This window comes from Brachypodium distachyon, chromosome 1, assembly GCF_000005505.3.
Source record: "Brachypodium distachyon strain Bd21 chromosome 1, Brachypodium_distachyon_v3.0, whole genome shotgun sequence".
NCBI lineage: Eukaryota > Viridiplantae > Streptophyta > Magnoliopsida > Poales > Poaceae > Brachypodium > Brachypodium distachyon.
This window is the reverse complement of record NC_016131.3, coordinates 45,099,702-45,115,010: the sequence shown is the minus strand read 5'-3', so window position 1 is coordinate 45,115,010 and position 15,309 is coordinate 45,099,702. Positions and strand designations below refer to the sequence as shown.

At 43.3% G+C, this 15,309-nt stretch overlaps 3 protein-coding genes across 4 annotated transcripts; 1 reads left to right on the top strand and 2 right to left on the bottom strand.

Moving 5' to 3' along the window:
• Positions 1–1,118: 1,118 nt before the first annotated feature.
• On the bottom strand, positions 1,119–3,196 carry LOC100835287 (growth-regulating factor 2). The gene is made up of 3 exons (XM_003560908.4): positions 2,312–3,196; positions 1,466–2,203; positions 1,119–1,358 (listed from the first exon to the last, which is right to left on the bottom strand). The coding sequence occupies exons 1-3, from the start codon at positions 2,526–2,528 to the stop codon at positions 1,348–1,350; spliced, it is 966 nt and encodes a 321-aa protein (XP_003560956.1). The 5' UTR covers positions 2,529–3,196; the 3' UTR covers positions 1,119–1,347.
• Positions 3,197–7,439: 4,243 nt separating this feature from the next.
• Positions 7,440–9,379, top strand: LOC100832741 (ubiquitin-like protein ATG12). The gene is made up of 4 exons (XM_010229581.3): positions 7,440–7,595; positions 7,688–7,746; positions 8,539–8,607; positions 8,694–9,379. The coding sequence occupies exons 1-4, from the start codon at positions 7,568–7,570 to the stop codon at positions 8,805–8,807; spliced, it is 270 nt and encodes an 89-aa protein (XP_010227883.1). The 5' UTR covers positions 7,440–7,567; the 3' UTR covers positions 8,808–9,379.
• A 374-nt stretch (positions 9,380–9,753) lies between these two features.
• LOC100832116 (probable CDP-diacylglycerol--inositol 3-phosphatidyltransferase 2) lies at positions 9,754–15,106 on the bottom strand. Of its 2 annotated transcripts, XM_003564080.4 has the most exons (13): positions 14,954–15,106; positions 14,516–14,574; positions 14,140–14,427; positions 12,996–13,135; positions 12,478–12,562; positions 12,333–12,382; positions 12,035–12,074; positions 11,897–11,941; positions 11,655–11,720; positions 11,275–11,389; positions 10,619–10,675; positions 10,439–10,537; positions 9,754–10,170 (listed from the first exon to the last, which is right to left on the bottom strand). In XM_003564080.4, the coding sequence occupies exons 2-13, from the start codon at positions 14,533–14,535 to the stop codon at positions 10,126–10,128; spliced, it is 1,050 nt and encodes a 349-aa protein (XP_003564128.4). In that variant the 5' UTR covers positions 14,536–14,574; positions 14,954–15,106; the 3' UTR covers positions 9,754–10,125. The 2 variants fall into 2 exon arrangements, with proteins under 2 accessions (XP_003564128.4, XP_024313397.1); XM_024457629.1 differs by lacking the exons at positions 11,655–11,720; positions 11,897–11,941; positions 12,035–12,074 and having other exon boundaries at positions 11,275–11,375.
• Positions 15,107–15,309: the final 203 nt, after the last annotated feature.

The following is a 15,309-nucleotide window of genomic DNA, read 5'->3' as shown; positions in this document are numbered from 1 at the left end:
TAAATTTCAAATTACCACTGGACTATCAGATCTAAAACAATGTGCCATTTGCTTCTTCTTTTTTAAATTGGTGACAACCATTGTAAACCTTCATTTGGTAAAATTTCAAATTACCACTGGACTGTCAGATCTAAAACATGTGATGCAGATCAAAAATGAAAACCGTCGTGATACGAAAAACATATTTTAGATCCGATGATACATATAAATAGTTTACAAGTTTGCACCGCACCGAAATTTTCTCCATCTAAATCATCCGTGTAAGCGCATCCGTTAGCAGTCGCATTTTCGTCCTCCGGTGCAAACTACGAAAGACTGCAGCGCGCGGAGATGCAATCTCAAGCACGACTGCACGACTGTCCGACCTTTATCGCAGTCTGCCTAGGAAACGTCAACCTGCCTTGCCTCGTGTATCCGTAGTACGGTTCCCACGAGAAGTCGACACGAGCGACATGTCCTACGGTAAAGGTACCCAGCTGCTGAGCTGCGTCAGGCTGCTGCCTGCCGGTAAGCATCGACGTCAGTGTGCCTCAGTGGTGCAGTGGAATAATGGCCTCACCTGCGCAAGGCAGCTAGCCCTTTTGACCCGCACTGTACCATTGCCACGCCGCTCCCCGACAGCAGCTAAGCATTGCCTCACGTGCAAACCTGCAAGGTTTTGATGCTTGTTTTTCCTTTTTCTAACCACTGCAGTATAGGATTAGGAACTAGATATCACGCTAACATTCCTTTTAAAACTGAGTGCTGGCAATTTTTAAAATTTGTTAGTAACCGATTAATAAAGATTCGTTTTTTACTCACTGGCTGGCAGCCACAGCCTACAGGCTCTGCAAACAGTAAGGATTCGTTTGGTTGCACAAGGTGGGAGCAGTTTTAAATATATTGGTGCTTGTCTTTGAGCGATTCATAGGCATCACTAATCAGAGGGACATGGCGTTGCATGGAAGTGATGGTATCGAATCCGTAGACATGACAAGCTACTAGCTACCCAAGGCAGGCAGGATGAAGAAAAGAGGAAGGAGTCGCAGTGGATCCCAATCGCACCCAGGCTGAAATCGAAAGAACAGAAATGCATGCAGCAGGAGCGACACCAAACTTGCTTTTCTTGCCCTCATGGGTTCATCTCCAAACTAGCCAGAGAGACGGAGTCGGATTTTCTTCTTCTTTCTTTGTCGTCGAACGAAACGGTTACACGGAAATAAATGACCCCAAGACCGGATAAAGATCGACTACAAGTCTACAACAACAACAAACAAGATCAAACCAGGGCACCCTACGACTACTAGCTAGACTCACTGGTTTCCGACTTCAGATGATCTCAAACCAAATTCTCTAGCCGCGCGCAGCTTATTCATTTCCTGCACCACGAGAAGAATCCAATCAGAACAACGTGCATTCTTAAGCGAGAAAAGCGGTAATCAAAGGCTGCCGTCTTTTGCCGGCGATTCTTTGCGTGCGTGCGTACCGTTGTGGTGGTGGTAACGCGACGCGGCAATGGCGAGGTCGGCGGCCGGGGACGAGGCCGCGGGGATGGACATGGAGAGCTGCGTCGTCTCGTCCATCCACGACCGCCCGTCGCCGTTGTTATCCCCGCGCGGCCACTCGTCGAGGAACCGCCGCAGCGACTTCGTCTTATTCTCGCCCTCCGACGTCGCCGCGTCCGGCTTGTCCAGGCTCAGGTCGGCCCCGAGCCGGCGCCTGGCCAACAACGCCTCCTCGTGCTGCTCCAGCATCGCTGCCGGCTTGAACTCGCACCCGTACCCGTGGCCGGCCGGGAAGAAGGACGAGGTGGAGTACTGCGGCGGCTGCGGCTGCGCGTACCTGTGGTAGGACGGCGGGGGAGACGGCGCGTCGAGGTGGAGCTGGAGAGGGCTGACGCTGGAGGGGCCGGGGCGGAGGAATTGGTGGCCGTAGGAGCTGTTGCTGTTGGGCGCGGCGTCGGCGGGCGTCGGCGGCGAGATGGAGAGCGCGGACGGGCGGTAGGAGGAAGAAGAAGAGGAGGAAGGGGGAGTTGGGGGTTCCACAGGCTTTCTTGAACGGTTCTTGCCGCGGTGCATGTGCCTGTCGCAGTACTTGGACTCCCCGAAGGCTTCCCTGGAGCACCGCCACTTCTTGCCGTCCGTGCGCCGGCAACGCCCTGGCTCCGGGTCCTCCGCCCGCCGCCCGTACTGCATCGCCGCCGGGCCGTAGCACCCCCACCCCACTGCATTTATCCATGACAACATTATTATTATTAGAAGAAGAAGCAAGATGAGGACAGTGTACTAGTGTTGTGGGCAAGATGATGCATGGGTGTATGGAAGTAACGTACGGGAGGGATGAGAAGGAGGAGGGAAGCAGGCGAGGGAGGGGGCGGTGTCGACGGCGGCGGCGTGGCGGAAGGGGAGGAGAAGCTCGTGGGGGACCTGCGACCCGGCGGCCATGTACTTGTAGATGAGCGCCTGCTGCTCCAGCTCCCGCCACTGCGACGCCGTGAACAGGCACCTCCCGCCGCCGCCGCCGCCGCCTTGCGCCCCTCTCAGCATCATCTCGATCTCCGGCCTCAACCTCAACCGAAAACACAGCACAAGTGTTACAAGAGCTCAGGTCTCAGTGGCAATGGCAGACGTTCTTGCTGCTCAAGGAGGGACTCACACTGTGCGTGAGGTGTTTAATGCTCGTGGCTAGCTACTACAGCTCGCATTGTGCTGGAGTGTCAGAGGAGGACTGAGGTGGGCTGGGGAGCAGCAGCGGAAAGAAAGACGCGGCACACACTTGAGGGCGCGTCAGGCGGGGGCAGTGCGTGGGGTTCCGCTGGAATTAAGGTGAGGTAGGGGGGGTGGCAGGCGCAGAGGATGGGTCACTTCGGCCAGTGTTAAGGGCAGCAGCGGCAGCAGCAGAGCCCTGCAGGCAAGCAGCGGCGCAGGCGGTCATCAGGCTGCTGGCACCTGACGCTGCCGCGCGCGTGGGCGAGCCAAGAAAGAAATCACTCGCGCTGCGGGGCAGAGGGCGGCAGGTTTTCAACTTTGGGGGAGCTGCTAGTCAGCGCGATCGAGATGGGACGGTGAGCTGCCACTCCATGACTTGACTACTACATGAGAGCTAGCACGGGCACGGCAGGTGCTCTTTGTTGGAGGAGCCGTGGGAACGGAAGCCAGGGCAGAAAGCGGCAATCTTTACACCATGGTATCTGATCATTTACGCCCATTTGGTTCTGCTTAGCTGTTGAAAACTATTTGAAATTAGAATTGAACTAGCGGGACACTCTTTAAGATCATGATTCACGGATATATGTATCACTCTAATATTTTAGAAGCATTAAATTGATAATAGATGTTTGCCATTTGTATGTGTTATTAGACCATTGTAAAATAAGAAATTAAAATATGCGTCACGGCGAAAATACATATATACATTACATTCAGATAAAGTTCGGAGATTGGTCTCTATAAAGGAATCAGTTTTAAAAAATACATCTAGAAAGTAAAATTAACCAATCACATTAAGTATGAAATATATGGTGTTTTTAGAGGTTGATATTTGATTCTTAAGTGTTTTTTACTCAATATCTAGTGAGTCGCTCATATGTGATGCAAAAATATAGATTATGACGAATTGAGGTGAGTTTGCTACGTAAAATTCTTGTGATCCGTGAAAAATAATGATTTTTTCATGTCGTTGCATATTTATCATCTAACACAAATATGTTGTGTCATACTGCATTTGACACCGTACAAATAAATATTAGGCTCTCGTGCCATATTGTGCCTACCATGCAAACAAATATTTGGCTTATTCTCGTAGCATATTTGAACTATGTGGACCGCAAACTACTTTCATTCCTCCTAGCCCATCAAATAAATACACCTCATTACATCTTAAGCATCAAACATAAAATCCATCGGTCTAAATAATTCTGATGGTGTGAATCAGCATAGAGCTTTCCTTCGGTACACCTCATTGTGCTTTCGGTACAAATTTAGCGAAGAAGCAAATAGTAAATCAAATACCACCCGAGATCAACATTGCTTATTAGTTTTGTTCAAATTTGCAGTGAGAAAATAATTATACTTGATTTACTGATTGATTTGTCGGACGCAGAGGATGTGAATCTTCGCTGGAAGACCTCTCGTTCGCGTGGTGTTAATCTATCTCGTGATTTGTGTTAATCTCTGTCAGAGAACGTGCAAAACTGTAGTTAATTGAACTTCTTGAAGTGTGGTGTTAATCGATCTGGTGTTGAACATACCTGCAAGATTCAGAATTATTCTGGTCGTTCGATCTAAAAGTGATCTATGTGAAAAATAATTTTTTTTAGGTAGTAAAATTAGAACGAGAAGCAACCTAAATTCGCGGTCCTTCCACAAATTCCAAACGCTGGGAGCAAGAGACCGGCGGCGACGGCTTGCATCTGGCCGCGGCGGAATTGCACGCTGCGGTGGCGACGCAGAGCCTTGAGATTGGCCGCAAGAACTTACATGCAAAGCTGTAGTTAATTGATCTTTTTTAGGTGTGGTGTTAATTGATCTGGTGTTGAACATACATGCAAGATTTTGTTTCGTATGACGTTATTGCAGCCGCCGAGGTGTACTACTACTCAGATATGCACGTAGCAGTAGAGCCGATCGAAGGAGCCGGGCGACCGGCGACGCGAGCAGAGGACTCGGTTTCTTCGTCGTATCTTTTTCTTTTTACCAAAAGCTAACACGTTTGTTTGGACCGGGATTCTGTTCCCTTTTAGCAGCCAGCACGTTATTTTTTTTGTCAACGCAGTGTGACGCAGCGTGACACAAGTAACATTCTCTAGAACTCTTAGGATCTCTCAGATCCAAACGGTTGTAATAATATAGATTATGTGGATCAACGTGGAGCTTTCTCTCAGTACCCCTCATATTACTTTTAGTATATAATAGATTTTTGCAAATTATGTTATTTGGATGCTCGTAGAACACGGTAGGTCGGTGCTATACGAAATGCCAGTATATGCCAGCCGTGCGTTGTGCCTCATCTGAGGATGCTGTAGTAGTGTATTTGCATGTATGCGCACATGTATGTCTTTGTAATAGTCCATGTACAACCTGCATGTGATTAAATGGAGTAAGGTAATTACTAATTTGTTTGACAACCGGTTTAATGGGTAGAAAAAAAACTTAAAACTCACATGTGGATAGGAGTTTTCGGCTTTTTGTTGGGCGATCCGGAATTGCAGAAATGATGCGGGTTTTAATCGATCCAGAGTTTCCAACTTTTTTGTAGGTTATATTCAAAGTTACGCATTGGATCCATCTTTAGGCTTTCCTGCTTCCTGCGCACTTGCGGGGGCTTATGGATTGGATGCAAACGGTTGTAGACGGTCTCTCAACCGGGTTGGCTGTCGGTGTACTAGACGCCTTCAATTATAGATTCGTCATGATTGATGTTTTTAGATGGCTTATTTTTGTATCCACGATCGCTTGTTGTTGACTTGTAAGACCTACTCTTTATAACTTTGCAATAAAAATGGATGTGTGCATCAATTCGATGCAGAGGCCGGGGCTTCCACCCTTTTTCGAAAAAAATGGAGTAAGGTAACAGGAGAAATAAGGAAAACCAGTCCATGTGAATGATGGCAGAAACCGTATATTCAATCGAATTTGCTAATTCTCAGGCAACCGAGAAAGTGGATGATGCTTTAAGATTCGAACTTGTGCATGTCTTCTTCTTTTGCCAATTTTGTCTGTTTACAGGCCTTTTGAGCTCTCTTTTTTACCATTTCAAAACATGATCCTAGCTAGATATGTCGATAATTTTTTTTGAATCCAAAATTAAAACAATTTGTGTTTGAGTTACCATACCTAAACATAAGGAACTATAAGTTCTAAATCTAGAACTCACTTCAGAACGCGACTACATTTTTAACTATAATTTGGCTATCAAAATAATCATTTTCAAAATTTACAAATATTTTTATACCTTTTAAAAACTCATTATTTCTATTCATTTTGGGCTTTTGGACTCGACATCGTGCTGAAAAGTGAAGCCCAAGCCCAACCTAGGACGCCAGGCCTGGGCCCTAATGCCCGGGTACATCAGATGTCATACGACATGTAATTAGATAACTGCGTTTTTTAGTTTTTCCACGAGAACTCTGCCCTAGCCGTCACCGTTGAAGATTTAGCGTTCTGCTCACCTCGGTTCCTCCCAAGAGTATCCAAAAATATTTTGCATATTTCAATTGTTTGGTCTCGATCAGCAACGCAATGGTGGAGGTTGTGATGCCTTCGCGAATAAAGGTACTTTGGTTCTTTCTCTGCTGTGGTGGTGCCTCAACTGGCGTTGTTGCGGAGTTAGAGATTTTTAATCCCTGTGGGTTTAGTGTATCCGATCTTGTGGATCTTGGGTTTGTGTACCGCAGATTCGTTTATACGTATCTGTTGAGTTTTTGTTAGTGTGTCATGGTGCTTTTGTTGGTTTTATCTTTTATAATTTTGGATACTTTTCTGCTGTTCTGGTGAAGATCTTGCGGTTCGACGACCTGCACGTTTAGGGGATCATCCCCGACCCAAGTACGTTCAACGCTCATGGCTTTTCATCTTTTTGGATGAGCGACTCAAGAGGCTTTTCGAAACCTTTAAAGGTAGTCAAGTTCGTGCAGGGATAGCAGTAACGATGTTGATGCTATAGTCTGATTGCAGTCTCTATGTTGAAGTCTTAGAGAATTTCACGTTGCAAAATATGATATCACGGAGAAGATGTTTTTGAGAGATTTCATTGTATTCTTAATTATAGAAGTTACCTTGTACTAGTTTCTAAAGTTTTTGATCCATCCTATAATACTTTTCGTGTTTGAATAAAGTTACAGTTTATTCTAAAAAATATATTAGATTTCCCTCTCTAAAAAGAGGAGTAATTATATTTTTTCGTTTTATTTTTATATTATATAATATGATTAGAACGACTTCTTTAGCCAAAGATTACCCGGACCAGATTGATTCAAGAATCAAGATCCATTATAAGTTATTCTCTTTTAACGGGCGTACTATTTGAAACGCTCCGTCCCGATATTGCAGGCGCCCACCTCTTCTGAAACAGTCGAGGATCCAAAATGCTCTCATTTTCTAGGTCCCATTCTATTGCCGTTGCATGCATTGCCTAGCCTGAGAGCAGCTGCATGCCGTACTGAGCTCAGCTGATTGGGCAACAAAAAATAATCTAGCCTGACAACGGTACTAGATAAGAGGCGTTTGTAGGAGTACTTTCATCCAAAACTTACTGTTCATCCTCTTTTTGTTCTTGGTTCCCGCATATTATTCTTTTTTATCTATCTCTCCGCCACATAGCTATCTCTCCACCACATAGCTATCTCTCTGCCACGTGAGACTGGTACCTGCTTAGCATCGAGCATTGGAGATACCCTAATGCGCCTGGCAAACGGAGGGAGTAAGAAACGACACTAAATCCATCAAGATCTGCACGTACCCAACGCACGCAACTCTCCGAACGAAACCCGCTTTCGAGGGTCTCATCCCCGAGAGTCCACCTCACGAGGGGCCTGAACGCAAATTTCCTCCCCCTTCCTTGCTTCGTGCCCGTGCGTTCCCCTCCGTCGATGGCCGCCGAGCCCAACCAGAAGAAAGGTTTGATCCTTCTCCCCTCCGCTTCTTCTTCTTCTCCTCCTCCCTCCTTCCTCTGTTCTCAGTTTGCTGCTCTCGTGGTTCCGAATTTGCAGTCGTGGTGAACTTCCAGTCGGTCGCCAACGCGCCGAAGCTGCGGCAGTCCAAGTTCAAGGTTAGGTCTTTCTCGCCGTTGCTTTCCTTGCGCGACCAGCAAGTTCAGCCATCTACACCCAGTCTATTATCATGTGAAAGATCCCGCGTTCATGTAGGGTGCTGGCCTGTTTAGCTTGGTGACCTCGATTGGTTGTTTTGGTTGGGACTGTCTTGCAGCAACGTCTCCTTGATTGTAAGCCAACGGAAGAGAAAAAAAGGGTGTGATTGGCTCATGAAGTCTTCGATTGATGTCGTAGCACCAACATTAGAACTGCACAACAAGAAGCATGTGTACACCAAGGCATCAGGATCACGATTCACGACCCTGCATAATTAGTACTCCCTTTCCACCTAGAGTAATTGAAACGTTCTGCAGAAAAGAAAACATTGAAGTAATTCGACAATGTAGCTTCTAGTTTGTCAAATCAGATTATTTCCAGGGATTGCGGCGATATTTTTAACTATTTAACTAGTCTTGCGTGAAAGACATGTTTATACCCTGTAGAAGGTTACATCATGTAGTTTTGGAATCCATCATAGCTTTAGATGCATTAGTCTTTGTTGGTTCTTCAGACACTACCTTTTGTGATCAAATTATGGAAGGCTCTAGTTTGGCAACCAGATAATTTGCCCTTAAGTTCGTCATCTGGTGGAGTTCTATGCTGTTCCATGTTTTAATAAATAAATGAATGCTACTGATATAAACTAATTTGTCATGGTTCATGCAACCTGAATATGAAAATTTGGCAGACTCTGTTTGCAGTGTGTTTGCGGTTTGGTGATCTTTTTCTAACCTGATTGTATGTTTCAGATTGGTGGAAATGAGAAATTCGCAAAGGTAATTGAGTTTCTTCGCTGCCAAATTCACCAGGACACAGTGGTAAGATTGTACTTCATCTGGAGTGGATCTGTAGAGCCAACATGCCTTGGAAATTTACTGATAAATCTCTCTGTGTTTTGCCACAGTTTCTCTACGTGAACAGTGTATTTTCACCGAATCCAGATGAGTTGATAAATGATTTGTACAGTGGAAGATCCAATGCTCTTATTACTTTTATGTTCCCTGCAATATTATCATGACCTTCCACAACTACCTATTTATCAGTCTCGAAGAGAAGTACAGAAATAGTGTGCTTGCAAAGTTCGCAATCCGTTCTAGTCCCTCTGATCCTGAAACAACGACAAGAATTTAGGATTGGAGGGAGTATATGTGTGGTCAAGCAAACAAACTTAGCACACGCACCTTACCTATTATCCGAGCAACTGAAATGTGATATGCGATTAAAGGTGGTTAAACATTTTACTTTTCTTACATCACAGAACTTTGGAATCGATGGGCAGCTGGTGGTCAATTACGCATCATCGATGGCATGGGGTTGAAAGGTGTACTAGCTGGAAATTAACTTCTGCAAACATGGAAAAGCCTTGCACAACTAATTTTTAACTTTTCGTCTAGCTGTTAATGTAAAGCACTGTGAATTGCTTCAAATCGAGGCAATCTATTGGTTATTTTCATGACCAACATGATGACAATCGCAAGGTCATGTACCCCATCTTCTACTGCAATGAAAACCTGAGACATCTTGTCTTCCCAGTGGACATATTTGACATGTTGTGTTGCCCTACAGCTTGTGTTTCATTTGGATGTAGCAGCAGCATGCTTACTTGATAAGTTCTTTTTTTCGGGATTCCATTGTCCTTTTTTTATCTTCAAAAATTATCACGTCATGTTGTTAAGACAGTCATCAAGCAATTTCATTGACGAGGCTAGTGTTACTAGTAAATCTCCTGATATTGCACTAGCACGATGTATACTTTTTCAGTTACAAAATAAGTTTCGAACTAGAAAACTTGTATTCAAAGTGCATAATTTACATAAGCATGTATCATGGTAAATCAACATATGAAAAACAAATGGAACTAATTATAAATAAATGGACGAAACCAACATGGAAAACAGAGAACCTGGATGGAGCGACGTGCTTAAAATGCAAGAATTTCAACGTGGTGTAATGCTCCAAAAATGTATGAAACTTGTAGAGAAATAATATTCGTAGAAAAAAGACAACCACGTAACTATTGACCATGTAGAGTGGTAGCCACCATCCGGCTTGACCGGGCCAGCACAAACTTCCTGTATTTGCTGGCTGGTAAGTAAACAGCACGCTGACATAGAATCGTCATCAATGTAGAAAAGACATACAGATTACATATTTCCTCAAATAATTTCTCCCTTTTAATTTTCATGCTGCTTTTCCACAATACGTCAGACCCTTGGATCTTAGACATGTTGAAGATACATGAACAGGTTATATGTGCCCTATGCCTGACAGTATGATTTTCTTGGATATGCCTGGAAAAACAAGAACGGAACCTCGGTCCTTTCTGCTCACTTGCCTCACTTCGGATCAAACATAACGCAAGCATCAGCAGCTGTTTTCATCTGCAACCAGGAAAGTTATAAGCGTGTAAGTTTTGAGCTTCATACTGAAGTAAATCTATTGGTACTGTTACTGTTACTGCTACTGTCAGAACAATGTAGAATAAGCCATTGTCCTAGCAACACACGTAGACCCATCACTTTCTTTTGGCGATTTGTAGGACATTATGATCCACAAATAAGACCAGTCATCGCCTAACTGTGTAAAAAGACATTTACTTGATCGATAGCTGTTCTACATCATGGAAGTTCTAAACTTGTTTTTGAATACCTGAATGACATTGATCACTTGTTTCAGTGCCCAACCAACTAGACTTGCAACGAACACCAAGATAATGAGGGGACTTTGCTTCATAATACCTCTGCATACCTGTTGCATGCGTAGATACTAGATGCTAAGAAAATTGCATTTTAATTCGAGAAAGCAACTAAAGAGATGATGTCATCTTACATAAAGCAAGCTTTTGAACTTCTCATCAGCAAAGAGAAAAAGGACAATGTACAGAACCTGCGATTTGGAAACATTGTAGGTTATAAGATGGAATATATAGGACTAGCTGGTCAGATGTGTACAAAGGTGCTGGATCTGTGGATGGTGTTAGATGGTGTTAGAATGGCTGTATAGCATTTTATATATCACTTCCATGTGCAAAACTGTATATGCAAAATGGACTCGTTCCTTGGGTTTCCTTCGCTCACAGAAACAAGTCATGTACGAAGCCCTTAAAAAACACATTCACTCATCCTACGCCCTATCGTTCGGCTCACACCAACCAACACTCATGTTGTATTTCCTTATTAGATGTAAATCATGCAAGCCATTTTAAGTGTGGACACTGGGTAGTCACATAATCCCTCCATTCCCTAAAGGATGAAATCTTAGTTTTGTCCTAAGACAACTTTTTTGAAGTTTGACTATGTTTAATAAAAATACCAACATGTACAATACATAATAAATACACTAGGAAAATATACTTCATGGTGAACATGTTGGTATTGATTTGATATTGTAGATGTTGATATTTTTATCAATAAACATGATCAAACTTGGAGAAGTTTGACTTAGGACGAAACTAACTGTCCACCTTTAGGGAATGGAGGGAGTACCTCAGAAGCAACACAGCAGAAAGCCATGAACGGCCGATATCTGTAATATAATTTCAGAAGCCAATTGCCTTTGTCTTCTACATCCTTGTGGCTACTCTTACCTGATAAGAAAGAACTAGTACATAAATTGTGTCATCAGACAGTTAGTATTGGCTTAGAAGTAACTGAGATACAACACATAATAGAACATAAGCAGCTCTTGAACAATGAGGAGACAATTTATGCATCAGAAAACCATGACAGAGTATTAACACAATTAGCATTTGGTGCTTATATTTATTATGTAACTTTTATGAAATTATGAAACAGGATGAGGTGCTACTAGGAGAAACAAAGGACTGGCATGGATTGAACAAAATGGTAGATATCAGATATTCAACCTGTACATTTGAAACCAGTGACTTGTAATGTCTAACCCAAGCAACATCAAGAAAACTAAGCCAGGCCTGCAAAATAAAAATTGTAGATGAAGCACTTTCAAGAGACAATGTTGTCTGTAAAAGAAGCTAAGGCGGATATCGTGATTCATACATTCTAGCAAAGATATTAAGATTTCTTATGCAATAATAGTCTGGTAAAAAAATACAATAATAGAAGTGCCTTGGGCTCTTTGTCGATTTACCTGTAAAACTGGGAGAGAAGCGCCAATAAGCAAGCCGTACTAACCCTGAAATAAACCAAAATGAGAAGTAAAGCAGTTTAGCGCTGCAGAATGTTTACACCCTGCATATACAGAGTTTAATATTTATTCAAGGAGTACCTATCGGTTACCATGTCCAACACAGCTCCAAATGTTGATGCTGATACACAGGATGAGATAAACTGGTCATATGTTTCAAAAATCTTTTATACGCACCCACCACCCACCAACACAACTCATCCAACCAGGCCATAAAACATTTAGGCTGTGAGCCTGTGATCAATATTCAATTCTACCATTTGCCTTCTAAAAAGTTCATTAACATATAAAGTAGCATTCAACACACAAAACAATTTACCCTTCTCTGTAGAAGGACAAGCTACATGAGTTTAACATAAAGGAGACGTGACTTGTTTACCTTGATTGAATTTCCGTGCAAACCACCCATCCAAGCCATCACACAAAAAGCTGATATTGTTCCAAGTATGTTAGAATTCTAGAGATAAACCAATTGCATACGACAATGAATACTATTGATCCATAGATAAATTTATGACACCAGCCTGAAGAAGTACAGTACAGCGAAGAGTGGTCTGTTGGAATAGCACACACCAAATGCAATGAAGTTTATGATGATCCTGAAATATCCTGCACATAACAGTTCTCGTATGTTCAAAATACACTTCTCAACCACATGCTAACAAATATAATTGTAATCGAAAACTTCCATGTTAGTTTTTACTCTATCATGATACAACTTTTTATATTTAATTGCTAGTTTTCCATACAATTGCCACTTGCTGTAAAATGGTATCAATAGTACAACAGAGATGGCATAGATATAAGAGCTTGGATTAAAGAGGTAGAAAAGACAGTGGTACAAAAGTGATAGTATTTCTTCTAGCAGCATGTCAATAATAGAATTATAGAATCACCCGACAAAATTGAATGTGTATTTGTGGGGTTATATAATCCCTTAATAAACATAAGAAATTATAATTCTTCTAAAATAGCATTTGCCAGTAAGTATGGTGCACAGTGACATATTGATATATAAACAAGCGACCATTTGGAGGTTTACCGATGATATTAGGAATGTACAGATAGACTGATTGCGTTTTTCCAGCAGATGGCCGTGCCATTGAAAGGTCGGGTACTGACTGCCAGAATACTGACCGTTCCTTACTTACAGAGATAGCTGCAGCATCCTGATCAAGATTCCTGTAAAATAATTACATTATTTTATAGATTGGTCAAATAATACCTTCCCAGTTCTTGCGTGCAATCTAAATCGAAAGGTAAAATAATGCCACAGTCACATATCGAGACCGTCGACAGTCTTTAATTTGCCCATTTTCACTTAAGTGTGCATCTGATCTCTTCAGTAAATATAGAGTTAGCATTATTGGATAATGTATTATTCAGAAGAAAGTTTTTACTGGCAAATACCAAAACACTACAATAGGGTGATGGCAATTAATACTTGTCAAAGTTAACACAAATATCATATTTACCGATTGCAATTCAAATTCTGAAACAATATGGCCATATTTTTTTTCCCCGAAGACAAATCAAAATGGGTGCCATTTTACTAATATGGTTAAGTTTTACTTTGCGTATCTCAATAGCCGAACAAGAACAACCCATGTGACTTATAAGTCACTGCAGAGTGCCAACCCAACTGGGAATGGGTTCTACTTGCTGCCAGTGCCTAATGCCTATCTGTTGCTACTAACTGCTAACTGTATGTTGCACGGATAACACCACAAGGCTAGGTACGCCGGATACGTTCTCCATGGACGAGATCATGATATGTGGGTATTCGTCATTTTCTAAAAATCGTCAACATACCGACTAGTCAGACACGGCTGTATATACTCTCATCAAATGTCATGTAACTTTTCTATATGTTCATGCTAAGCTGAAATAGTATAAACTGAAAACAATGGGAAATATACCTTAAATATGATCAGCAGTAAATAATAGCCTATACTTGGAAAGGAGACTCTCATTCTTAAATCTACCAACTTACCTAATCCACAACAAAAAAACACCCCAGCTTTCCTTTCATCGGCCTAGTCGTGTTGGTATCGTGGACACATTGTCTACCCAAATTCGGCGGACATGGTGTACAAGGAAATGTTTTCCCGCAAAAAAGAAAAGGTGTACAAGGAAATGGGAATCGAGAGGGGGTATATACGAATGTGAGAGGACAAGGAACTCACCAGGGTAAACCGGCGCTAGAGTGGGCCGCCAAGGAAAAGCAAGACCGGCGGTAGGGTACTGGCCCCCCGAGGAAGAGCGTCGCCGCCTCCGTAGATCTGCCGAGGCCTCCCGAAAGGAAGAGCGAAGAGGACGGGGTGGCCGTCGGTATGGTAGCAAGGGGCGATGAGTTGTTCGTTGATCTGAGGGAAGATGGCGCGGCAGTCGGTCGCCGGAGATGAGAGCTCCCGGAGAGGCGGGAGGGGGGAAGGCGCGGGAAGGAACACGCTGGGAGAAGGGACCTTCTGGGCCTGTATATGGATGGATATGGATACTGAGTTATGACTTTGGAGAGATTGGAATATGGGATTGGGTGCTACTCAGCACTCAGGCACTCACCAACAACGAGCTTGGGTCATTGGGTGCTGCTTCCGTTGTTCTCTCCTTTTTTTTAAGACCTGAGAATAAAAGGCATACATATCATCATATCCTGAGAATAAAAGGCATACAAGAACGGCAAAATGGCATATATATATCATGTAAAAATTGTTATTTTAAATGTTCGTTGCTGCAGATCCACGCAGCTCCAGAACACGGGGGATCATAGAACTGATCGTCGTGCGAGCCAGCCTGAAAAGCGGAGATCTTGGGAGCCCCTGCGTCCCAAGGGCTTTCCGAAGCAAACGATCGGTCTAAATGAGCATGATTGGGCAAACAGAATTCCCACAGAGCACAAACTAGCCTAAAACCTTTGATCTAGCTGATCCCATATTCCCCTCTTTTGAACATACAGATACAGATACAGAAGAAGAAAAACAGGTAGAACGATCGACTCACATGATTAACCCTCCGGACTCCTCTGATTCCTAACGCCTGCAGAAGCCAAGAACACTGAAGTGTTTACGTCCGTGGTCGACCAACGAAGCTGATTGCCTGTTCTTCGGAGCACCTTCCGACGGCCAATCCTATGACGGTAATTTGTCCTGATGCCCCCGAAAATTTAACTTTGCTAGCGCCATCAGCAAAATTAACAAAGAAGCGAGCTGACCAAACAAGGCAAGAAAGATCAGTGCAGACGTGCATGCGACGACGAAGCCGATGGCCCTTTTTTGTCGCGCGCGTTGGTCTCCTTCCTATAAATACGAGACGAGACATACAGTATATACCATGAATAAGTAAGTAATACTCCTACG